This window comes from Pangasianodon hypophthalmus, chromosome 21 (genome assembly GCF_027358585.1).
Source record: "Pangasianodon hypophthalmus isolate fPanHyp1 chromosome 21, fPanHyp1.pri, whole genome shotgun sequence".
NCBI lineage: Eukaryota > Metazoa > Chordata > Actinopteri > Siluriformes > Pangasiidae > Pangasianodon > Pangasianodon hypophthalmus.
This window is the reverse complement of record NC_069730.1, coordinates 5,860,520-5,888,065: the sequence shown is the minus strand read 5'-3', so window position 1 is coordinate 5,888,065 and position 27,546 is coordinate 5,860,520. Positions and strand designations below refer to the sequence as shown.

General features: G+C 38.0%; 1 protein-coding gene across 2 annotated transcripts in view; it reads left to right on the top strand.

Annotated features, from left to right (window-relative positions):
* The window catches only part of rsrc1 (arginine/serine-rich coiled-coil 1), a 133,009-nt gene that overhangs the window by 51,004 nt on the left and 54,459 nt on the right, over positions 1 to 27,546 (top strand). For both annotated transcript variants that reach the window (XM_053227505.1, XM_026941313.3), the window contains exons 5-6: positions 798 to 834; positions 16,021 to 16,072. In XM_053227505.1, coding sequence (XP_053083480.1) covers positions 798 to 834; positions 16,021 to 16,072 — 89 coding nt within the window. The remainder of the gene's footprint in view (positions 1 to 797; positions 835 to 16,020; positions 16,073 to 27,546) is intronic.

The window sequence follows — 27,546 nt, the reverse complement described above, 5'->3', positions numbered from 1 at the left end:
AGAATTTTAGAACTATTAAGAATGTTAAGAATTCATATAAAACTACACATCTACACATCAACAACACAAATTAACATCACCCCAATTTGGAAATATACAGTACATTCAGATATATTTCCATTTCTAAGTATCAACTGAGTGCATTTTTTTTTTTTTTTTTTTAAATCAGTGGTAACATTATCTGGTAGTGGGCTCAGACTTTTCTGGCAGTGATATGTGTGTGTTAGTCCTAGCTTTAATGACATTTACAGCCTTTTGTCATTGTTAGCATGTGTTTAGCTGTGAGCATCAGGAACAGCTGCATTCATATTGAACAGGAATGATTCAGAGACTGTGGAAGGCAGGTTGTTAGAAGTAAACTCATCGACACACCCATCCCAATGAAGTTGTTACAGTCTGTGTTAGAGTAAATATGTAATATATTCCCTCAGCTGAAAAGGATCAAAGAGCCCACGGAGATGGGCAGATAAGACACTAATGCATCCACGCACACAAGAAAACACTAAGCACACACACCGAGCGAGAGAGAGCAGTCATTATTCCAGCGCACGCAAGACCTGAGCGATTGTTTGTTCCTCTCTTGCACTCGTTACTTTGGCAGAGGAAGAAAGGAGCTCCCTTTTTTTTTAAAAAAAAAAAAACCCTGCTGTCATGAAAAGGCGAGTGAGTGAAAATGAATAAATAGCCCCTTAATAAATAGCAATTATGGGCGATCCCGTCGGGGCGGGGAGCGCCAGGGAAAGCGATTAGTGACACGGCTTTATTTACAGTGGAGGAAATTTGTTCTTGTGTTGCAGGGACGCGGGGAACATCAAAGCCGGATTAGAACATCTGGTAAGTTCTCAATTCCCCCCATTCATGTCTGTGGCATCTTTGATATCTGCATCCGAAATGAACACGCAGCAATGGGCTCTGAATACCCTGTGCTGACACATAGCAAGAAAACACACACACACACACACACACACACACAAACACTCACACACTCTGATTTTTCTCTCTCTATCACTCTATCAATTGTCTGTCTTTATTGCTGTCTCTCTATCGTGTTCTCTCTGTCTGTCTTTCTTACTTTGTTTTTATCACTGTCTCTCTATTGCTCTTTCTGTCTTTCTTACTCTGTCTTTATTGCTGTCTTTCTTTAATTTTCTCTCTCTCTCTCTATTTGTCTATTTGTCTTTCTCTCCCTGTGTCTGTCTCTGCATCTGTATTTCCCTCTCTGTCTTTCTCTGTTGGTCTGGTTCTCTCTCCTTGTCTGCCTCTCTCTGTTGGTCTTTATCCCTGTCTCTGTCTCTCTCTGTCCATCTCCCTCTCAGTCTGTCTTTCACTCCCTCTCTTGTGCTGTGCCTGTCTGTCTCTCACTGTCTGTTCCTATCTGTCTACTTCTATTGCTCTCTGTCTTTCTCCCTATCTGTTTCTCTCACCCCTCTCTCCCTCCCTCACCTCTCTTTCTCGTGCTCTTGCTGTCTTTCTCTCTCTTGTGCATACTGTTTCTCTCTCTCTCTCTCTCTCTCTCCCTCTCCCTCTCCCTCTCCCTCTCCCTCCCTCTCTCTCTCTCTCTCTCTCTCTCTCTCCCAAAGAGCCATGCTGAACTTTCATATCACTCGGGTATTTACTCTTTCATTTACCCGGCCCTTCGCTGCGTTTCTCTGGGATTTTTTTTTCCACTCATCTTTTTTGTGATGCATCTCTTTTTGATGTTGGGATGAAATGTTTGGGGAGACAGCAGAGGTCAAAAACACACAAATATCCACACAACAATCCACACTAATATCCACACTCAGCTAATATGTGCATATCATACAGTTACCCACTAGTGAGTTTGAGTAAATGTGATTTCTGATCAGGGTTGCCTTTCTTTTGGACCCATATTCTTTCTTCTACTTTTGTAGAAGAACATTCTCTCCTGAGGCAGGGCACGCCATCGGCTCTCCAAAAAAGACCCACGGGAAGATTTAAAAATGTATCATTCGTCGTTTCCTGACTTTCCTGCTCTTCTTCTAATATGGGGTCAGAGGAGCATGCACCGGAGTTAAAGGGGCGCCTTTTTTCTTTTCCCGCAGCAGAAGCGAGTTTCCAGCTACTGTTTTTTCCAGGGGATGAATAATGAAGAGAGGTCACAGCGGGTCCTGGCTCTCTGGATGTACAGTAACCTCACCAAGCTTTTAGTCGCATATTAACCAGGGGCCAGAGCCTTGAAGGGCCGCGCTACGCAAATGACCCCTAATGCCACCCGTTTAACACTTCCCTAATACTCCATCACACACTCAATATATTTTATCTATTCCTATTCCAAAGCTCACTCACCTTCACACACAGTCGTGCAAGTGTGAATCTGTCTGTGTTTCACATTATGATGTTGTATTTTGTAATAGGGGAGAGACATAAATGTGGAAAAGAAGAAGAATTGAAGAGTCAGAGAGGTGAAGTGGAGCTGCAAGAGTGAGCGAGTGGAAACGAGAGGAGGGAGGAAGATGAAAGTAGCGTGAGGGATAGAGCGAGAGGGAGTGCATAGTTATGAGAGGATGCATTGATTTACAACTCTATAAAAGGCGAAGTGAATTATTGAAAAGAAGATTACATGCATAAACAGCACGAATCAATATGTGTAACTGCACTTTGGAAGTTTGTCCCTGCACTCGACTGCGCTAATGCACGCACTCAAAACTTTGTGTTGGTTAGGTACAATGTCCATACTTACGATGTCCGTACATACACACCTGAGCATGGGAACATGGAGGAAAAGTGTTAAGTGTAGGGTATATCAGGGGTGCTCAAACTTTTTTGTAAAATGGAACTGTCTAGTAATTACAAGTAATGTCTGATATCTACTCTGAATGTTCCAAATGAATGTACAGCTGTTCAACTATGAGATATTAATAGCAGAACATTATGCTACGTGAGGAATAAAGTAGGGGGTGTGCTGTTGTAGGAAAATGATCAGTGACAGGGTGATGGCACAAAGCCCTCTGTCCTGAAGAGTTTCCTGTTGGAAAGGAAGTTAGTTACAGCTTTATCTCTGACTTACTGTTACAAAAGCACTGACACTGGATACTCCTTCCAAAAATGCTAAATAAACATTTTCTCATAGAAAACTTCACCATATCAACCATTACACACAATTTTTTTTCTGTTTACGTGGCACATCGATGATACAAGTCTCTGCGTAGTTCATGTGTAGAATTTTATAGATTCCATCGTATGAGAACAAGCATGGTAATATAAACCTGTCTTTTAACTACTATCAGAGCTGTGCTGTCCAATTGAACGTGGTATGAAGTGCAGTAATGACCTTAATAGATGAAATTCTTTATGACCAAAAGTATGTGGACACCTGACCATCACGCCCATATGTGGTTCATCCCCAGTCTGTTGCCACAAACTTGGAAGCACAAGGTTGTCTAGAATGACTTTGTATGCTTTGTCTTTGTAACATTACAATTTCCCTTCACTGGAACTAAGAGACCCAAATCTGTTCCAGCATGACAGCGCCCCTGTGCACAAACAGAGCTCCATGAAGACATGGTTTGCCAAAGTTGATGTGGAAGATCTTGAGTGTCCTGCACAGAGCCCTGACCTCAACCCCACTGAACACTTATGGGATAAACACCGGTCTGCTGACTGCACCCCAGACCTCCCCACCCAACATCAGTGCCTGACCTCACTAACTCTCTTGTTTCTGAATGGACACAAATGCCCACAGACACACTCCAAAATCTAGTGGAAAGCCTTCCCAGAAGACAAGAGAAGAGAAGAGCAGAGAAGAGGTTATAACAGCAAAGGGGGAACAAATCTGGAATGGGATGTTCAGCAAGCACATATAGATATGATGGTCAGGTGTCCACATACTTTTGGCCATATAATGTATTTCTTTAAGTGATTAGCTCCAAGCTGTACAATTTTGGGAATTTTTACTTGACCTACTATATGCTCTAATATCCCGTATGCAAAGTACATACCAGTAATTATTTGTACAACCTACTTACTTAAATACATATTTTACTGTACTGTATCCTAGTGTCAAGATATAATGAGTCACACACCTCGGTGTACCCCTGATAGTGCACACTTTTTCAACCTCTGAGTTATAAGATCTGAGTACAACTGGGTCTGCCCAGTGACCTCACGCAAAAATACACACACACACACACACACACACACACACACACACACACACACACACTGTCTGTTCAGTGAGTGACCAAACTTATTGACCATTCAGTCATTGCTTTTATGAGGACACTGAACCTCTGTCTAGAACATAGCCGAAGTGTTTTGTCTAGAGTGGCTAGTGTGTGTTTATTGTTGTTATTGTGGCGGATGGGTGTTGAAAGAATATAGCTCGGGTCTCTCAGTAGGCACAATGTGTGCGTGTGTGTGTGTCTGAAGTTACATGCAGAGCGGATTAGAGCGCAGTGTGATTATCAGACGAGATGGGGCGGTATACACACACACTGAATGTGTGTTTATATGTTTGCTCAGGCATTACTGTAAATTTCGGAGGAAATTTGAATATGCGGATGCTGACCGCGTGAATTTATCGCCGCCGCCGCTAGATTACGTTCCAGTTCACAGGAGCCCGGGGTGCCGAAGTATCTTATTACGATTCTAGATGAAGAATAGTAAATAAAAACCTGTCTCCCGCTGAGGTGTTTGTAGCCCTCAATCGCCCAATCCTCTTTAAATGCTTTTCCCCAACACACACACACGCACACACCCTTTAAATATAAGCCATAAACAGTGTGAATTTACAAGTCCTTCAGGACTACCAGTGATAGAAGAGGACAGCAAACTTGACAAAGTCAGAATCAAGACAACTTTCTTCATTTCTTGCTTTCAAAAAAAAGCCTCATTTCCTCCTTTTCTATTTCTTCACATTAGCTTACTTAGTTTAATCCACAAAATAAAAGATTGATTTTTCTTTCTAACAGTCCATGTGAGGAAATCTGTATCTTTGGCCACATTAACATTAGCCTTGATAGCATTCGGTGCAGCCTAATCTATTTAGCCTTAGCGCGAGTGCCACAGCTAGTAATTAGCTTTGTGCAGCAGACTGAGGCGGGTTGTTTTATTTGTGTGTTTTTTTTTTTTTTTTTTTTTTTTGCTTATTTTTTGATTATTTTGGTTCTTTTGAAAAGAAGACGATGTTAATTACTCCCTCTATGGCTCTCTGTCTATCTGTCTACTTTTTCCCTTCTCTCTTTCTGTCAGGGAGAGAATCCCGAATCCCCCAGTGGCTAGCGTAGTGTGTGCTTTGCTAACGCTAATCAGGCCAGATGCGCAGCTGCTTAAAAAGGGAGCACTACAAAAGCAGCTCATCAGCAGAGACATAAAGCATCAGATTCATGCAGATTAGCGCCTCCACGCTAATTGATCTTTTTGCATTCATTTGCTGATTTGTTGCAATTAATGCGGCGTAGCTTTAGCAGTAGTAGCCAGTTTTGGGAGCAGTTTCTCCATCATCTCACATTTTCACTGGTCATAGACTTTATTTGTTTTTATTTGCATGCCTGTGCAAGCCTATACATGAATTGATCTGGCTGATGCACTTATACAAAATGACTTACTCTGTTTCCTATGAAATTAATATTACACAGTTTGATATTTGCAATTGTGAATTTTTACTGAGAATACTTCAGGGAGGTTGTTTACAAGCATTGCTTGTTTACACACTGCTGCATATACCTGTATTGTTGTGGTCTGTTTATAGGAAAGTCACAATTGTGTGATATTCACAAGTAATTGCGAGATAGAATGTCAGTAATTGTGAAATATCATGTCTCCGTTATATGATTATTAACTCACAGTTGCGAGATATAAAGTAATTAAGTCTAGTTGCAAGATATAAAGTCGCAATTGTGTATTATTAACTCGCAATTGCAAGATAAAAAGTCATGATTGGGTGATTATTAACTCGTATTTGTGAGATAAGTTGCAGTTTTGTGATAGTAAAGAGCAGTTGTGAGATGTCAAGTTGTAATTGTCTGCTTATTAAGTTGGAGTTGTGAGATATAAAGAAATCAAGACTAGTTGCAGGATATAAAGTCACAATTGTGTGTTATTAACTTGCAGTTGTGAGATATTAAGATATTAAGTCTTGTTGCAAGATATCAAGTCGTGTGATGTTAACAAGTGATTCCGAGATAAGTCGCAATTGTGAAACTCACAGTTGCGAGATAAAAAGTCCAGTTGTGTGATATTTACTTGCAGTTGTTTCATACGCAATATGAAGTCGTGATTGTGTGATATTAACTCACGGTTAAAAAGGTGGCAAATTAAAAGAACAGTGTATGTTGTACCGCCTGAGGTGTTTTGCTGGCGCAGAGTGTGTCCACTTAGAGATCAAGTGTCAGTGCAAACCAGTACTGCTGACTGATCACCTTTATCCTGTGCTGCAACGTTTTATCCTGATGGGAGTGGTCTGTTTTGGGATGACTCTACCCCCTTACACACACACACACACACACACACACACACACGGCTCACTGAATGGTTTGATGAGGATGAAAATGATGTAAATGATATGCTATGGCCTTCGTAATCATCACATCCCAACCCAGATTTAACCCTGAGAGTCCAAAAATGGAAACGAGCAGTTTAGTCGTTATCTAGCCATCGTGCGATCGTTTCCTCTTTGCCAGGCCGTGTCTGTCGCCAGTAATTCGATTGTGGCACATAAAGAGCTGACAACACCTCTGTGAGCGTCGGGAAACATGAAAGGAGAGGAGACGTAATCTACAAACACATTTCCATGCGTATTACACTAATGATTTCATCAGGTTAAGGCTGTGTGTGCGTGTGTGTGCGTGTGTGTGCGTGTGTGTGTGTAAGAGTTCTTGCTCCCTCCTATCTCATCTTCAGAGCTCTATGTTTCAAGCCCCCGCTCGACTAAATGATAGAGTGATGACTCTGACCTCTGCCCAGGTGCATGACCTGCTATAATTACATGTCTCACTGACACATGAAATGACTCTGTCTGTCTATTTCTCCGTGTCTATTCGTCTATCTCTCTGTCTGTCTGTCTCACTATATAGTATATATGAATATCTGTCTCTTTCCCTCTCTATCTCACTTTTCTCTCTCCTCTGTGTCTCTCGTTTTTAATTCTTTCACTGTTTGTCTCTGTTTCTCTGTCTGTCTGTCTGTGTGTCTCTCTCTCTCTCTCTCTCTCTCACTGTATCTGTCTGTCTCTGTGTCTCTCGCTCTATCTCACTTCTTCTCATACTTTGTCTCTGATTCTCTCTCTCTCTCCCACATGTCTCACTTTCTGTCTCTGTCTCTCTCTCTGTCACACTTTTCACTGTCTCACTTTCTGTGTGTGTCTCTCTCTCTCTGTCTGTCTTACCTTCCTCTGTCTCACTGTTTGTCTCTATATCTCTCTGTCTTTCTGTCTTTTCTTTTTGGTTTCTGTTTCTCTGTCTCTCTCTCCTCTCCTCTCCTCTCCACTCTTCTCTCTTGGTCTCTTTGTGTCTATCTATCTCTCTGTCTCTCTATCTCACTACATATCTGCCTGTCTCTATTTCTAACTCCCTGTTTATCTTCCTCTCTCTGTCTATCCCTCTGTCTGCCTCTTTTCTTTCTTCTCTCTCTCTCTCTCTCTCTCCCTCTCTCCTCTTTTTCCTCCTCCTCTCCTCTCCATCCCTCTTTCTTCATTCTCATATACTAGTTTTCATCTTCTCACTCTCTTTACATTCATCCCACTTTGCACAGCCACAGTGTGCAACATAAAAAATATACAAGAAAAAAGAAATATTGCATTAATTTTCAAATGATGATATTACATTTAGTGCGAGACCCTCATACATCACGCTGTGAGAACTAGTCCCTTACTGTATGCGCTTAATCTTAATGGTATCGCTGGATGTCAAGGGCATGGAGGAAATTAAATCGGAAAGTGTGGATAGACCAAAGAAGATATTATCTCTTGATGATTGCAGTTTTGATAGGTATTGCAGTGGATTTCATTTTCAGCGCATGCTGGAGAGATGAGCTAGATGCCCCGTTTGCTCATTTTTCTTCGTCATGATTTATGTGAGTTGAGCATAAACTTTTTTTTTTTTGGTTAAATTTCTAATGTTCTCTTTTTTAACAGGCATTTTTTAATCTACACACACACATACAGTATATATATATATTCCATCTTTCTACTCAAGGATCAAAACGCAACAAAAATTAATCATGCTTCAGCCTCAGTTGTCTGTGGATGTCTGTTTTCTCCTGTATGATTGGTGCATGCGTATTGGCACATACACACTGAATGTTTAATGTGTACACATACACACACACACACACACCCACCCACCCCAGAAGATTTAAGGGAAAAAGTAAGACGTCGCCAAGAGAGTAAAAAAAACGCCGGCGAGACGGAGGGTGTCATTACTCAGGCTTGTTTACATTCTAAATACATAATGAAATCTTGTTGGCAATAATGAAGGAAATAAAAGTTTGGGAAATTGTAATAGTGCTGAAGTTTGAGAGATGAGCCGCGGCCTGCGAAATAACATTTCGGAGCAGGGAAGCGCATTATTATGCAGTGGCTGTGCCTGCTGGAGACACCAAGATGAACAGCCCTGGCTTGCCAAAATGCTGTTAGTGCCTTCCTGAAGTATGGCACATTGTAAAAAGGCCTCCGATTCCATATTGAGATTATATATAAAAGTATATCCATACACAGCATTATATGTTATAGATGCCCGACCCCCCGATAGGCAGGATTTTTTTAAAAAAAATAAATATATAAATAAACATATTGCACTGGAGCCCATCCCTGCCCTGATCTTATAGACCTGGATATTAAAAACAGAATATTGCATTTTCCAGTGGGTCTGGATAGCCTGACCCCCTCCCTCCCCCCACCCCCTAAACCTTGTTTTTTCTTTTAGAGAGAGAGAATAACAATGGAAAAAAAAGAGATCTAAATGACAAATAAAAAGTCAAATGAGATGAGGGGTAAGAGAGAAGGGGTTGCAGTGTGAGGCGGTTTGGGCATCAGATCTGTCATGATGTGGAATACAGAAGCGTCCTTGTGCATTCACTTATTTGTTTTAATTGTTATTATTAATTATTATTTTTATATATAATTATAATGTTAGAATTATAAAATTCTTCTTACGGCTACCTTTTAATTTAAATGACGGTATATTCGCAGTTTTCACCCCGCTCGCTGAAGATAAGTGATAGTAAAACTGGTCCAGTCAATCTGAATTTGAACCAGTTTCTGCATCTCAATAGTAAAAAAAAATGAGGAATGACATAGCTGCACTCAGACATTCCTCGTATTTCCTAACAAACAAGTCACTTTGAAGAAGCGTGCCACCATACTGGGAGACGCCCCCCAACCGTTTTTAGCGATAGTTTCCTGTTTAGTAACAAGTTGCACACTAGGCTTGTGAGATAGTGTCCAAAAGTCTTGGAGCACTCGTGAAAATGCTTCTATTTTGCATTCTTTTCTAATTTATACAACAATTTTCATTACGAATTATATTATTGACAGCAACCTGAGGGAAAAGTACAATCTTTGAAATATCTACTTGAATTTCAGAGTTTTTAGATTAGTATTTTTTATGTCCCCTTTTTGTTTTAGTGACAGTGTGCACTCGAGCTGACACAGACTCCACAAGTTGGTGCAAAACCTTATAATCTATTTCAGATCAAATCCATCTGAGTGTCGTCTGAACACATGCTTCAGTAGAAGAGATTAGGCATGAGGAAAATCCGACCTTTTGTACAAAGCAGTTAAAAGGGGTCTAGAAATAAGGCAGAATCTTGACTATTAATTAAATATTCAAAAAATAATATCAGGACTGTAAATAAACATCCAGATAACAAGTTATTAGCTGTAACTAATGTTTTAAATAAAATTGTATAAACTGCACATGCATGTGCTCTGTGTTGAACAGCAGCGTCAGAGGGGAAAAAAATTTGGATGCTGTGCTCCAAAGTCAGACCAGACAGCAGGTTATTAATGTTCGTATAGGATACAAAATATGCGAAAGGGAGACACATATTACAAGATACAACACACTTTATTTTTGTCCACCTTAAAGCTGCATGCGCTATTCCCGATACTATCATCAATCGTCCCAAGCCTGTTACACACTGCTATATTTATTTATTTCCTTTTGCTTTATTTTCTGGCCATGCACCAGAAGATGGAAGGAAGTCATGTAGGTCATATTCAAATCTGAGATTGTGATTGGTGCATATTATCCATCAATCTTGCTGAGAATTACTGTGATCTTTGGCATCAAGGTGAAGCCTCATGAACCAGGCCTCGCTCTTTTTTTTGCATGAGGTCAGCCAGAAATACAGTAAGACAATTAGAGCAGAGAAATCCCTCTCATCACCATGACGATCAGAGAGAGAGAGAGAGAGAGAGATGATGATGATGTTCCTGGTTAGTAAGTCTTAAAAAAAAGAGACAGTTTTATAAGTTTGCCATAGGTAGCGTGAGGGATAAATCATCAACAATGGGATATTTGAAAACAGAGAGATGAGAAGAGGCTTGATTTGCTGTAATTGGGCTAATTGGTTTGGCCCTTTGCAGAAGCTAGGATGCCAGTGAGCAAACGTGTGTGTGTGTGTGTGGGAGTGAGATAGCGGACACTCTCAACACCTTTCCAAATCTGGGATTTCATCCGCAGGGTCTCCAGCACATGGCTAGAAGGACCTGCTTTATTCTTTAATCAGAACATGGATCCGAGTCAAAGCTCATTTTCTGTTCACTTTAAACTTTAATCAGTAACACTAATCTGATGTTTCTAGAATGTACTAATTACATCTTTTTTTTCAGAAAATAAATGGTATAATCATTTTTAATGATGGTTATCTTGATGCTAGTTATAACTTTTATTACAATGTGCTCTTTTTAAGAAATAATGGAAATTTAAACTAATTTAAATTACTTAGTGTAAAGTAATTCAGACTAATTATTGATAAAAATCTACTTAATAAATTTAAATGAGTGTCACATGATCATATTCCCCAATGTGTGGTGTATCCTTATATATCATAGTTAGATGAAACTTAAAAAATATATATCTTTCTTTGGTGAATGTTGCTGGATGTGGCGGTTTCGCAAACAAATATATTCTCAAACAGAAAAAAATGAACACTTATTAAGAAATCCAGTTTTTATGACTATGCAAAAAGGAAACGCCCCCAAACCTATACTTAGCCAATCACGTGCCTTGACGATCCAGTGGAATAACAGAAGACATTTGCATATTGGGACCTGATATGCTTTTAGGTTTAATGATGCAATATCACTTCGTTAAACTGTCACCTGTTTAGCTAAGATATCTAATCAGATTTTCAAATCTGTTTTCCTTAAAGTAATGCAGTGGTAGTTTTTTTGCAATTTGACCAGTCGACACACTCAAATTAGTTCTTCCCCTAATATGTTATCATTAAAAACATTTTATAAACTTTAAATGCTCAGCTTGAAATCGGAACCTAAAAAACATACGTACAATGAAAAGTTAAATGATCTCAGATGACCAACCTGATCTTCTGACCTCAACGAATCTTCCTCAAGATTATAGGGCAGGATTCAGACTCGGCAACTAACTCGTATTCAGTGTTGGCTTAAGCACCTGCTTAACGTCCATTTCCCATATGCATCATTCAGATTATGCACATTACCTGCATTTAGTTCATGCCTTTGTTGTTGCCAGATATTTCAGTAGCTTCTAGACCCCTGCCTTTAACCCTGCAAAAAAAAAATGGGCAGAAAATTTGAGCTGAAGATGAAAAATTGCATATTTTTTTTCTTTATTGTCAAATGTAATATGATGTAACATAAAAGCAAGAGACACTTTAAAAGGGAGAAATAAAAAACTAATATGATGACATATGAATCAGAAAAAAGGCAAGCAACAAGTCTAGTATATTGGCAATATGTAGTTAAATAAATAGTCCTAGTAATATAATAATCAAATTAATCACTGCTAATTTGGTTTCTTTTAATAATATGGTTTCCACCCTTATTATTCAAATGTGGATAAAATAGCACTTGATCCAGCACACCCTATTATTTTGCATTTTATCTTTAATAATAGCCTTACATTATACATCCAAACTCCATATACAGAGATCGCTGTTATTTCTCATAAAAAAGAAAGTTCCAGCTAGCATATAGTACTTATTAGTGAGTCTGTTTAATAGCTTGAGCATGAACTCGACTGAAGTAGAGCTGCAGTCCAGTGTATTTTGGTGTACATGCAGTAATCGAGGTATTGGAATCATTTCCAGTCATTTATATGTCATTGCATTTTTATTGATTTTCACCTGGTATGTTGATGAATGGAAGATTTGTAACAGTGAAATTGACTGCCAAGGATGTATACTTTTTAAGTTACTCCCTGTTGTATTTTGACATTTATTTTTAGTGACATTAAGAAAACATTTGAAAGAAAATATTTATTTATTTTATATTTATTTTTAAAGGAAATTATGCAGACGGCCATGAAAGATCTTAACTGCAAATTCTGTGATTCAGCAGGGACAATATTGTAATAAAGTTTAAATATAGTATATGCATTTACTATTTTTAAATACTTCTAAACAATATAAATTTGATGTTAAAAAAAAGAAAAATCTCACATATTCTGTGCCATGTAAATAACACGTTTCTACTATTAACTCACTTTTACTATTAAAAAAACAAAAACAAATTTATTTTCTTGCTTTTCATATAGGATTATTGATGATTGAAACTGATGTTCTTAAAAAGTGTGTGTGTGTGTGTGGGAGAGAGGGAGAGAGAGAGAGAAAGAGAGAGATGATGTGTTTCTTAATCATAAATACTTATGGTAGGTTAGGCCTCTAAATGTTTTTGTACAGTATGTCTGCGAAACACACTCGCACACACAACTGACATGAAACAACAAAAACTAAGTGATAGCACAGAAAGAAAGAAAGATTTCCTTTTCCACTATGCTCTGTTTTTAGCATCTTCGCTTTGTCCCGCTGATAAATACGTAGCTGTGTGCATGAATGTAAAGATTGCTCAATCCTTCTCTCCTCATTTACTTCATCTTCTCCTTCATTGTTTTTGTACTTGATTGGCATTTGTGTAATTGGGGGACAGATTCTTTTTTAATGTGACGGGAATGTGAAACCCGTCTCTCATATGGATGTGTTTATATGAGAGAGAGACGGAGAAAGAGAGAGAGAGAGAGAAACCCCGAGAGACCACAATTAAAAGGGTTTTAGTGTTTGCTAATGAATTACAGGCAGCCATTAGTCTTGTGCAGTCATGAAGTAGCAAATTAAATAAAGACCTTCACAGTGACCACTGCTTTTGCTTGTATAAACAGTACAGTAGCTTTGAACGTTATACATGAATGTTTATGTCTTTATACGTGCAAATTATTTCAGTCTCGGGTGGTTTATAATAGATTTAATGTTACATTTAAATTTGTCTAGCTGTGTTATTATTTTCTTTTAACCTGCTGAGGTGTTCAGTGACTTGTGTTTCTCACATTGTGTGTGTTATACTATTTATTACAGCATAGCACTGTTTAATTATTGATTCTGATTGGTCAGAAGGTGATGTTTTCTGTGAAGATGTAGCATTTATGGACTCCAGAGTCACTTTAAACAGTAAAATTTTCCAACAAATGAAATTCTTCAGGACAGAGAACTTTGCAATATGTGTTTTTTTCATGACAAGCTGCTTTTTTGTGTTATTAACTTCAGAAGAGAGAACAATCGAGTCGCTGGTGAGGGAATGACTGTTTGTTGCTGTTATAACATGAGAGAAATTTTTCATGGACGTTCTTCGTCATTAGTGTTTACAGAGATTGCGAGTTTGAATCCCAAGGATGCCACAGTCATCTGTGGCCGGGAGCCAAGAGAGCAAAATTGGCCACCCTCTCTGGTTAGGAGGGATTGTATAGTCTCTCCTCTGTCAATCACAGCTACAGTAGCCAGTCATGGGTGTCTGTGAGCTCATGTATGTGGAAGGGGGCGGATCACAGTTTTCTCCGAGGGTGTTACGCCGCCCCGTGATGCAGCATGAGCAGCATTCTGAAAAGATGAGGTTGACTGACTCCACGTGTCTCGAGAGTGGAAACACGTGACAGTTGGGAGCTGTTGTATGATAGGCGAGACTTGGCTGGTGGGTGGGAATTTGTCAAGACTTAAAAAAAAAAATAGTACCGTGTGTCGATTTTAATAAATAGAAATTGTAAATGTTGGCAAATCGCTGTGGTGTAAGAAGAATAAAACACTTCAAATCAACTGATTTGTAACGAGATGCATCACACTACCCCGTCGTTGATTGCTTTCTTATAACCGCACTTCCCATTAGGCTTTATTTTTTACTTACTTCTGTTGTACATAGCTATTATTTCACCTTATTCACCTTAGGTTGTATCATTTAAAATTCATAGTTTGACTAACACTTGTTTAATTGTGTCTATTTTTTGTTTCATATTTCAAATGAATAACCGTAAACATTCTATAAATGTAGCGCATATCATCAAGGCCTTGTTTTTGCAGGACATGCAGGACATACAAGTCTCTTTCTCTGATTAATGCGTGATCAGAAGCCGTCTCAAACACGCCAGCAAGGCCCTCTTTCATAATACGCCATATTTATGGAACTATTATTCCTCTACTCATTTGTCATATTATGAAGCAAAAGGCGAGCGGTTGTTCTGTATTAATGTTCTTTTCTTCCTTTTCTTTCATTCATTCCTGCTTTTTTTTTTTTTCTTCTTTTCAGAGAGTCGTAGGGGGGAGAGAGGGAGGGAGGGACGGAGATCTCTTTTGTAAATACGAACTGTCTTATATGGCCCGACAGAGGCCTGGGGGGCACGGTAAACAAATGCAAACGTAATTACGGAGGAAATTTCATAATAAACTGTAACTAAGATGATTGCCATGCCTGCTGTTATCCATCCACTTAAGCCCTGATTTTTTTTTTCCCTCCCCGACTTGTTATTGCACCAAGACAGAGTGTTTCTGTAATCACAGTTGCATGAATAGAAAAAAAGGGGCTGAAAACAGAGAATAAGGGGAAGATTGATATAGTGTGGGCTGTCTTAACTTGAGCTCCGCTCCCCACTATACCCCGTTAACCCCCCCCTCCCCAACCCCCCACGCCCGCTGTTGTGATTGATAAATTCATCTCAAACGCTCCCAATCTATTTGATACCCTTCCTGGGATACAACACTTAAAAAAAGGAAGGAGGTGCTCAAGGAAAATCTTGGAGAGGCACTTTTTTTTTTTTTTTATAAAGCGGGCAAGATTTGAAAGAAGAGCTAGATGTGTTTGTCATCTAAGACAGTGCAGAGTGACAGTTTTACATTAAAGCGGGTCATTATATTTCCCTGCCGCCACCCGAGCTGACATTTTTACAAAGTGACAACTTTTACAGTTTGATAAATCAAATTTATGCTGAATAATGTGCGTCACAGCTGTCAGCGAGGCCCAGCGAGCGCCAACAAGATGCGCAGGCTCCACATTCAAATTTCATCCTATTAGCATTTAATTTCTCTGTAATCCCACACACCCAGCACACACATCTCTATACACACGCGCACACACACACACACACACTACTAAATGCAATCTATACCCCCTTTATAACTTCTTTATCATACAATCCGTCTTTCTTGACAATTAAGAGCGGCAAATCTAATCGCAGGGATATTGGAATTACACCCTGCTTTTTTGACTGGTGTCAAAAACACGAGTTCTGACTTCCAAGGCAGCTGTCAAATCTTCCACACACACACACACACACACACACACACACGCGCACACACACCAGAACTATAGCACCATCTTTTGAAATGATTATAATCTTTCTCATACTTAGAATTTAATGGCTTTCACGCTGCATCATTATTCTCATAATTTCCTGTAAAGTTAGCTGGCGTTTGTTACACCGTGTTTCACTCTCTTAAAGAAACACTCCAAATATACACATATTTTTTGTGCGTATAAATTCTTATTTTTAATTTAGTCATGACTGATTTTTTTTTTAAATTTTTTTTTTGTGCTTTCAGACAGCAGCTGAACAGGCCAAGGCTCGACTCCAGCTAGTGCTCCAGGCTGCAGGTCAGTGACTGCTCACAACTTCATAAAGTATCCAATATCTTTTCCATACCATAAAAACAGCTTAAAAACGGCTCTCTCTTACTAAAACCAGGCTTCGAATTGACTAACATTTCCCCAGTCTGATAATGGCTAGTGCTTCAGTGATGCTGGTCCTCAGTTTCTTATGTTTTCATGCTTAATTTCTCCAATAATGATTCAGTGACCTTGTGTTTTATTTTCACTACTATATAAAAAATCTGGTAGTCATATTTCACCACTCTTTGCAATTTTAGAAGCTACACATTGATTTTATAGAGAATGCTCCATTAAGCAAGGTCGGCGTCCACACCAAACCGTTCTGCTGGTTGTGTTTTCACTAAAGTTAGCTAAAAGAAATATAGAGTTATCATCCCAACTTCTGCCTACAAACACCGTAATGCAAAAAAAGAGCAAAGTAACAAACCAGATCCTACTGCCATTGGTACATACTTTAAAAATTAAGGGTAAGTCTGGGAATCTGGATTGTCAGGAAAGTGGCTACTCAAGTGAAAGTGGTTGAAAGTGAGTTCTTTTTATTTTACTGAGCAAACTGTTCATATCTTATTTAGTTGACTAAACCTACCAAAAGTATAGTTTTAAGAACCAAAATAAAAATTATATATATATATATATATATATATATATATACACACAAGATACAACTAGAAGTTTCTTTTGGAAATAGCTGTAATAAAGTATTTTTGTCACTTTTTCACTTGAATTAATTAATTGAAAAAATTTATTATTATTATTATTAGTAGTAGTATTAGTATTATTTATTTATTTATGTTTACTAATTTCACTGTTTCTGAATTTTAACATGACTTAAGTTCTAGTTTGGTGCAACAAAAATATATTTTATTATATTTTGAGAACTGGAATAAAATATAATAAAGCTACTAAATATAACGACACAAGAAATTTCACAACTAGAAAACACATAACTAGAAATGTCTTCTAGAAATAACTGCATTTTTGTAGTATTTTTCCCACTTATTTCACTTGAATTAATGAATTCATTTCTGTGTTTCTTTTACAAGAATAAATAATAATTTTTTGATCCAAAATAAAATACAATAAAATAAAAACACAAGTGAGAAATTGCACATCCAGAACTAGAAACTAGAAAACACACAGCTGGAAAGTTCTACTGGCAGTAGAAGTAGTATTTTTATCACTTTCTTCACCTGTTTTTTTTTTTTTTTTTTTTTTTTTTAAACTCAATATTCGACATTCCCATGACTGAAGATCTAGTTTGGTGCAGAAAGTGGCAACTGACAGGCCACTAAAACTGCAAAAATGATATAATTTTGGGAACTGAAATAAACTATAATAAAGTAAAACACCCCAAAGGTACAACTAGAAATTTCTTTTGGAAATAGCTGTATTTTATGGTATTTTTATCACTTTTTTCCACTTGAATTAATGAATAAATGTTTTTTTTTTGTTGTTGTTTTTGCTCTCTTTTTTTTCCCCCTTAAATATTCACTTGACCTAAGCTGTAGTTTGGTGCAGAAAGTGGCAGTTGGCAAAAAAAAAAAAAAAAAAAAAAAAAGGAAACCACAATAAAATATAATACAAAAAAAAAAAATCACTGGTGATACAACTAGAAATTCTTTTTGGAAATAATCATATTTTTGTAGTATTATTGTAAATTTTTTTAACTCAACATTCACATGACTTCTAGTTTAGTGCAGAAAGTACCAGCTGGCAGAGAGAGAGTGAAATGTAGGATCATTTGGATTTGAATTTGAGGTCCTGCACCCAAAAATATCCAACTTTTTAACCCTGATTCACAGCAGCCCCACACAAGATTATCAAGAGACGTAAAATAACACACACACAAAAAAAAAAGAAATCTGAAACCAAAATATATTTTAAATAAATCTGTCTAACAATGTCAAAAACACACACTGAATTTCAAATGTATAAATATTTTTAAATATTTTTAATATTTTTAAAAAAAAATTATAAATACAATAACACTGCTGTGTGTTTGATCCTGGAGTCATCTGCAGAATCAGTTCTCATCATTTAATTTGTCCTCCTTCAGGATCCATGTGTAATGAGTTCATTTTTATTCCATAGATTGTGAATCACGTCTATATGACTAACTGCCTGAGTGTGAGACGCTCTTAATGGTGCAGGCAGAAACATATGGCATTAGCAGATAATGTGTAGGTGTGTTACTGTAAAGAGCTCACTCGGATTTTTAAAAGCATTTGAATACTGTTTACTTACATGTTTCTACTTCTGCAGATGCTACACTATGCGTTTATATCACAGAAGGTGAAATCCTTTCTGAAACAAAGTCAGTGTTAGTAGAATTAACTTTATTTCAGATTTATTCTCAGTTTTACTTTTTGATCAGCCACTATCCATGTAATACGATTATATGATACCATTTTCCTCTGACCTGTCATAGGCGTTTCCACACACAGAACTGTCGCTCACTAAATGGTTTTTGTTTTTCACACCGTTCGGTGTAAACTCTAGAGACTGTTGAGTGTGACAATCCCAGGAGATGAGCAGTTGCTGATGTGTTTGCGGTTTGATGCGTTGTGCGTTATGAGATGCTTTTCAGTCTGGTCATTCTTCTCTGCTCTCTCTCATCAGCAAGGCGTTTCAGCCTGCAATCCCTCCACTCTCAGAATGGTTTTGTTTTGCGCTGTTGCCACGTGATTGGCTGATTAGATAACTGCATGAATGTGCAGGTGTTCCTAATAATGTGGACGGCGAGTGTATATGAAGTAGAGCCCCATTTAAGATTCAACTACACGAAAAGGGTGACTCTAAGGTCACTCTTAGTGTTTTACATATAATATACATTTTTGGATTTTTTATTTATTTATTTTTTTTTTTATTCTAAAAAACCGAAACTTGGTTTATGAAAACCTGATTTGAGAAAAGAATTAATATAAATAATTAAATAATTAATAATAAAATAATTAAATAAAAAGTGGAACATGGGATCCTAAAAATCTTACAGTGGGAATTTATTTACTTTCTTACTTACTTAACCTACATAACTTACTTAATTATTTTATTTTGTTTTGTTTTATTTTGCTTTATGTATATACTTATATTCTTTCATTTAGTTATTTTTACTTACTTACTGACTTGCCTACTTACTTATATTAATTATATTTAATCATTTATTTATTTACGTACATACTTACTGACGTATCTACTTGTTTGTTTGTTTGTTTGTCTATATAAATATATAAATATATAAACAAATCAACTTATAACTGAGCTGAGTATACGAGGGTTAAGAACTTTGCTTGGCGGTTTTGGGATTCAAACTCACAATTTCAGTAGTAGGACCATTCCCCTGCTCTCACACCAAACCACACACCCAGTAAAACTAGAGAAGGCAAAAGTCAAGTCCATTTGTCACACAGACACACACACACACACACACACACACACACACACACTGCAATTCATATATAGGCATATGCCGAACACTCATAGGTTTGGGGCTGGTGGTCCTATAGTTTTTTTTTTTTTTTTTTTTTTTTTTTTTTTTTTTTTTTTTTAAACATGTCTGCAGTGTGTATATCTGGTCCTGTGCTTTCAGCCATGAACAGAGACAGCAAGTCATATTTCATCTTGCAACGGAGAGGAAAAGTCATCTTTCATTATTTGAGTTGTATATATTCTGCCTTGTACCATTTGAGCACTTTGATTACGAACCAGATGTGACGGCTTGTTATTGCATTTTAAAGTGCAATCCGTGTGTGTGTGTGAGTGTGTGTGTGTGTGTGTGTGCCCGCGCACTGAAGCCCAGCTGACGTTTTGTACAGGAAACATATTAAAGGTACCCCAAGTCATACATCATCTGTGAGCCACCCACCCGTGAGCATATCCCAAACACACACACATATACTTGCACCTTTATGTACGGTGGGAGGGTTAATGATTTCGGCAAAATAGTAAGGCAGAATTAACTTCCTTTTTTAAAAATGCTGATCTATGGTAAAAGAAATTTTTGAAGCAGTTCTGTTAGCAGTGAACAATTTCAGCCACTTTTGCAGTCAGCCTTTCTCACCCTGATTTTATAGAAATGACATGTGCAGTACATAGATTATAGGATGCATACTATGTAGTGAACATATATGTGGTAGCTTGGGAAAACCCTACACCTGGTGGAATTTTGACATTTTCTATGATAAATAGTTCTGAAAACTATTGACATTTCCCCAAAACTGAAATGTCTTTCTATTTGGCATACATCTCAATCCCAGATAAAGTTCTCACATTCTAAGTTTATCCCAAAAAAGGGGCCTCATGGACATTTCGACAGCAGTATCTGATTACAAACTGAACTGATTAGGCCATCTCATAGCTATCCAACAACTTGACCCATTCATTTAGCTAGCAATTAGCTATCAAGGTTTTAGACATCTTCTAACTGCAAAAATTGTTTTGCTAAAATAGGTTTATGGTTTTGTAAAATTGAAGTATCAAAATTTGTTATAGGTAGAAAACCCTAGGGAGACTAAACAATTCAAAATTTTGCTAAATACCAGTGACGAGAATTCTCAAGTCTTGTGAGTAAATAAACAAAATTGACACACACTCGCCTGTCCACATGGTGTAAATGAAGAGCTGATTCATCAGACCAGGCCAACTTCTTCCATTGCTCCATGGTCCAGTTCTGATGCTCTCATGCCCATTGTAGGTGCTTTCAGCAGTGGACAGGAGTCAGCATGGGCACTCTGACTGGTCTGCGGCTACGCAGCCCCTTACGCAGCAAGCTCCGATGCACTGTGTGTTCTGACACCTTTCTATCATAGCCAGCATTAACTTTCTCAGCAATTTGCACTTCACTAGCTCTTCTGTGGGATCGGACCAGACAGGCTAGCCTTCACTACCCAGGTTTGCGCTCCCATGACCCTGTTCACCGGCTGTCCTTTCTTGGACCACTTTTGGTAGATACTAACCGGTGCGTACCAGGAACACCCCACAAGACCTGCCGTTTTGGAGATGCTCTGATCCAGTCGTCTAGCCCTCACAATTTGGCCCTTGTCAAAGTCACTCATTTCCTTATGCTTGCCCATTTTTCCTGCTTCCAGCACATCAACTTCCAGAACTGACTGTTCACTTGCTGCCTAATATATCCCACTGCTTGATTTTTTTTTTCAATTCATCTGAATACTAAACATTTTAAGTTATTTAAATATGAATGTGTCTTTGTTTGTTTGATTTAAGGTATAAAAATTTCCTTTGAACCTAGATTCTTAAACTGACAGATTTTAACAAAAAATAATATTATTCTTGCTTACACTGATGGCAGAATGAACTAAAAGACCAGAACAGCCATGTGACCCAACAAGCTCAAATCACAATGAATCACATTAAATCACAATGTTTAAATATTAAGATCACATTTTTAGGTTTATTAGGCAGATGTAGAACAGTACAGAGTGCTATTGGATTTCTTTCTAATTTCTCTAAGTTCTTTGCTAATTTCACAACCGTGATAAAATAACAAATCAAGCTAGCACCAGACATCACAGGTTAGTTTTATTTCAGCACTGATGAAGCTGACACGGAGTTTCTCTTGGAAGGGGTAAAAAAAAGATCAATTTAAGTGAAATTTGATCGTATCCCTAACCTGTGATTAGTAGTCATCACACTAACCATGTTGTCCTGCGCTCTGTAGTGTGTGTCAGTTTTATTAAAAGGGCCCTGCGCTTTGTTACCCAATGGACACGCCGTGCTCGGCCCTCACATTGTCATTATTTCAGCTCTCCAGCTCCCCTGATGCTACTAACGTCCTCATAACGAGAATGGCCCATCATAAAAATGAAAAAGTCTGGGGTTTGAGTGGCAAAAAAGCCGGCCTCAGATGGCCAGATGTACGAGTATTAAAAGCAACGCTGTCTCTGGATATCCTCTCTCTCAGAACAGCCTATAAGCAGCGTTTTTATGGTCCAAAGAGGGAGGTCAGTCTGCAGACGCCCAGACAGATTTGAGTAATGCACTTTCTCTCACACACACACACACACACACACACACACACACACACACTTCTCTTTAAGCGTCTTGACTTTTTCTATGATATAAAGATTCCATCTCACGCGGGTTGCTTTTCTTATCATTCTGTCATTCTCGTGCTCTTCTGTACATAAATCGGTTTCAAGTTGAATTCCTTCCTGAGCTGCACTGCAGTTCAACCTTCTAATTGATCTTGGTATATTTCTCTAAAAATGTGACTTTCTTGTAATTCTGTGCATATTTATGCCTTACATTCTGTGTGACTCACTTTCACAGACTTTATACACTGTATATACTTAGGATGAATGAACGGAAAATTCGGAATTTTGGAAAATTGTGAAAAAAAAAAAAAAAAAAAGGAAAAGTGCCACAGCTTGACTATTCGATATTCAAGGTGTTGCACAGTATCTAGGTCACTATTTAAATGTAAGCAGATTTGTGATATTGACCATCTTAACTCTTTAGTACAAAAGGACAGATTTTCCATGAGTCTTATCCATCCTATTGAAGCACATGTTCACACTGATGGATTTGATCTAACATGGATCATCAGCTTTCATACAAACCTGTGGAGTCAGTGCCAGCTCGAGTGCACAGTCATTAAAGCAAAAAGGGGGACATCCCAAATACTAAGAAACTCTGAAATTCAGCTAAATATTTTTTTAAGATTCTGCTTTTCACTCAAGTTGTTGTTGATAATATCATTCGTAATGAAAACCTGTGTTAAATTGAATAAGAATGCCAAACTGAGGCATTTTTACTAGTACTCTCGTACTTTTGGTCCCCACTGTATATGTAAAGTGTGTGTGTGTGTGTGTGTGTGTGTATACACACGTCTGTCTTTGGATAAAGGAGCTGTCCCGAAGCACCTGACTGATTTTCAGAACCAAAGGCTGGTAATTGCAACGCCATTGTAATAAGCACTTTCTGTCTTTACTTGTTAGCTATATTTACTCCTTGTGTGTGTGTGTGTGTGTGTGTGTGTGTGTGTGTGTTTGCATTTCAGTAGTTTTATGCTTCCATTTGTCTTGCATTTGTCAGGCACCACTTTGTATTAACTTCCCAGTCTGTAGATAAACAATCTAGTAAGCTAGGGGGAGTGCCTCACTAACTCGTACAGACACCACACCCTTTCTCTCATTCTCTCTCTCTCTCTCTCTCTCTCTCTCTCTCTGTGTGATAGAGCAGATGTTGGATGGTTTTGGAATGGTAATGTTCTCCTGACGGAGAGCCGTGCCATGCTTTAAGCCCTGCTGCTCGTCTGTGCGCCCGCCAGCCGCCTCGCTCCTCTCCTCTTTTCTTCTCTATTCCCTCGCTCGCTCGCTCCTTTTTGCCCAAGTCTCCTGAGATCCCTAAATCCTCTCCCAGCCGCAAGGGTGCGAGTGAATGTGTGTGTGTTGATGGACTCTGGGAGTGTGTGTGCAGCAGATCATCCCCTCGTAAGTGGCTCAGGGCCTATTGTGGAGGGGCCCCAGCAGATCTGTAATGAGCTCTCCCGCTCGGTCTCTCTTTCTCTCTCTCTCTCTCTCTCTCACTCACACACTCACACAAACACACACACTCGCACACACAAGCAAGCCCCTTCCTTCACTCAGTGGTGTCCCTCTGTGAAAGGTGAAAGCATTGTGTGGATATGTTTATGGGTCAGATCCTATTTGGTCGTGTGTGTGTGTGTGTGTCTGTGTCTCACTAACACACAGCCTTAACACTCATATAAGTCACACTGAGGTAGAAAATACACAGCCTTTTTAGCAGACTTGTCAGTAATAACACACTTCAATTAATTAGTGTCTTTTTTTTTTTTAATTGAAATACAAAATAAGATTTTTTTCAAAGATTCTTTCAGGAAAAAAAATCTGCAGCTGTCAAATATTCAAAATAAGTAAGAGAAAATTCGCATAGCAGTAACATATTTATAATTTGTTTGTACATTTGTATAATTTGTTAATTGTTTAAAATGCAAGTTATTATTTGCCTGAATTTGCATATCCTCACTTATCCTTAATATTAATATAATAATCCTTAATATTGTCTAGTTGTACAGTTTAAAAAAAATCTATTAATTGTTCCCTTGTTTCTTTGTACATTAACTTTCTTTGCCAGTGTTTTCTTGCTCTACAAAATATATGTAAATAAATGTAAATAAGTGTAAATTAGGTGTGGGCGATATGATTATAATTGCATTATATCAATATCACAATAAATTACACAGCTTTTTTTTAGGACTTGATGTTAAAATCTATTTCTTATGTACAGCTGCTTTAGTTTTTCTAATTTCCCTGGTCAAATCATTTTGATGATAATTTTTATTTCTTTATTTATTTGTAATTTTAGTTAACCTTTTAAATCGGAGTCAGATATTTACATAATAAGATGAATACATCTGCGCCTATTTGCGCCACTGGTTCTATGCTGTCAGTTAAAACATTATACTACATATCCCGTATCGTCTCCCTGCATTATTATATGTTTGCTGCATCGCTCTTCACAATTTAATCAGTTTCTAATGTAGTTATACCCAGGTTCAAATATTCAGTTGTAGTTGTAATTTTGTTAAAATTTGGGTATCTGTATTATTATTATTTTTTTTAAATATTACATAATTCTTTTTTCGTGCTTTTTAAAGAGCCATTTTCTTCAGCTGAAATTAACTTGTTATTTGAGTCTCAGATCTCATTTAGTCTAGCCAAAAAAAAAAAAAAAAAAAAAAGAGAGAGAGAGAGTGTGGGGGTGTGTCTGTGAAACACTCCCAGAGCTCCCACAGGTCAAAGTGCATCAAAACTCTGTAACAAAAGAACAGACCTTCAGTAAATGGAGCATTACGTGTGTATACTTTACTCTAAAAATCACACAGATACACACAAAGTCCGTAAAGATCACATGCTCATGCTGAATTAAATATCAGTGTACTTATACAAAGTGTGTTTGGCATGTTAATGCTTATTTCGTCGTTGATGGTGTAGGTCTTGCAGGCTTTGCATATAGTGTGTGTGTGTGTGTGTGTGTGTGTGTTGGTGACTAATTCTCACACACTAAACGGGAGCATTAAGGCTCCCGGGCGCAGCAGGACGCCGTACTCCAGCAACAGCCTGCAACATCTGTGAGTTAAGACCACATACATGGAAGCCGTCACCTTTTCCCTCCTCACATACACAGACGCACACGCGCACACACACACACAGACATGTTAACTAAAACTATTAGGCAAGCACAGATTGCTCTGCATTCATCCGAAGCAGACGGAGATGCATTGACACACATTCTCTGCTTTTAGCCTGTTCTATTCCTTCAAAGTAATTTATTTTTGCTACCATAGTGATTACCTCCTATTTCCTTCTTGCTTGGATAATCTCTTTTAGACTGCCTTTCAGTTTCAAATCAAATACTACTGGTTATTCACTAACACACAGCACCCCACACACTTCGTCACATTTCATCAGAATGAATAAATGTATAAAACATGCATGTGTATAATCAGTGTCACAGCAGCATAAATCACAATCCTGTAGCATTCTAATCTGTATAATGCCGATACATATACATGTACCATGAATACAATACACCCACTTGCTTGTTCTGACACTTTTATCCTATTTCCCTACCCAAATGATTCACTCTACAGGTTCATTATTCTCACTCTTTCCATATGTTCTTGTGTAAGATGCCTTTTCTTAAGATATAATACTTTTAGGGTAAAGCTTTACTTTCAGTTTTTCTTAACTAACAACATTTACAGCATCACTTAACATTAAGAATCCATGAACTTAAGCATTACTACAACGTAAGTAATGTTAACTTTGGTAATAAATGTTATTTTATAAATAATAAACCACATATGACATGACTTTTATGATACAACTGGAGAGTTCAGTTGATTATCAGTGTGCTGTAATTGAAATGATGCTAGCATACTACAGCAATTTTTTTTTTTTTTGTGTGTGTGTGTTTTCAGATGAAAGAGTAACAATGCCGAATGGAAAATGTTAATTATACACAAGGACTTTTCCACTACAGGCCTATTAAATGCCCTATTAAAAAGGGCTGAATTGTTAATAATATATATATATTTTAATTGAGCATCTCTTAAGCAATGAATGATGGGTAACACTAAACAAATATAAAAGCAAAACAAATTCTTTCAATTAAGCTAAAATCATTCCAGCACTTCATTTTTAGTTGTAGTCTTGGTTTCAGCCAAGAATTTTCATTTTGGCATAAGGCTAGTTATGTATTTTGTTAATCTTAAAAAATAAACCTCAGTTAATACAATCTTAAGTAACTTTGTGCTTGGTAACTATTAGTAAAGGGTTAAAAAGGAAATTTGCTAACTAAAATATGGTAAATAATATTAAATAAGTGACCCTTAATGCAAAGAGTTATCAGTATTTATTTCATGTATGTATTTCTGTTCAAGGGCGTTAATTGTGCTATTAATATGCTAGTATTGCCACAGAACAACTTTTTGCCCCTTTAGCAAAATCATCTGCTCACTGCTACCTTTTATTTTAGGACACAGAATTCAGCAAACAAGTTTAGTCTTGTTTTGTAGTTTAATACCGGCTTTGGATCAGGTGACCGAGCTCTCCTTTGCAAGGGGTCTATTTCTTAGTTACACACCAGACACAAACACTACTGTTATACAAATACAGCAAGCGCAACCTATAGTCCACAAAGGTGGAAATTCTGGTAGCTGCCTTAAAGATGGGCTAATCACGGAGTGGCGCTCTGTAATCTGCAGCCAGCACCCATTGATCCCGGGAGATTTATGTGCTATTACCTCACTGTTCCAGTCAACTGTTCCATCAAGGGTAATTATACCCTTCAAAAGAGAGCTCTCTGGACCCAAAATACCTGAATAAGCTCTTATCACTCACCTCAGTCACTTAGCTGTATTAGGCAAACACACTGGCAGCATGACTGATGCCCCGGAGTCCCATTCCGGTACGGAGCATTTCACAGACGATTCATGTCCAATTGACTGAGGCAGATGTTTTATGAGGCTGAAAGTCTAGAGATCACTCTGGCGGCGCGTTCAGACGGGGTGTGTGTTTGTGTATGTACGTTTTAGAGGTTTCCCAGATGTCTCGTACAGAGGTCTGTATTTCGAAGGATGTAAGTTGTGTCATCTGTGTATGAAAAGGTATAGGACAGGTTTTGCAGCGTGGAATTGGCAGCAGAGAAAGTGTACCTGTCACTCAGGTGCTGGCCCCAAGGGCATGCTTTTTGTGCAGTTATTTAGAGCACAGGTTCTCAACCCTGCTCCTGGAGTACCCTCTGTCCTGCACGTTTTCTTTTTTCTTTTAATTCCTGTTCTAACAGATCCTCTTTAACTCAGAAAGGCAGAGCAGGGGGTAGTTCAAGACCAGAGTTAGGAACCTGTCATTTAAAGTCAACTGATGGATTGCAAACCTTGATGGGGTCCAAATCCAAAGAGAACAAGGAGTTCACTT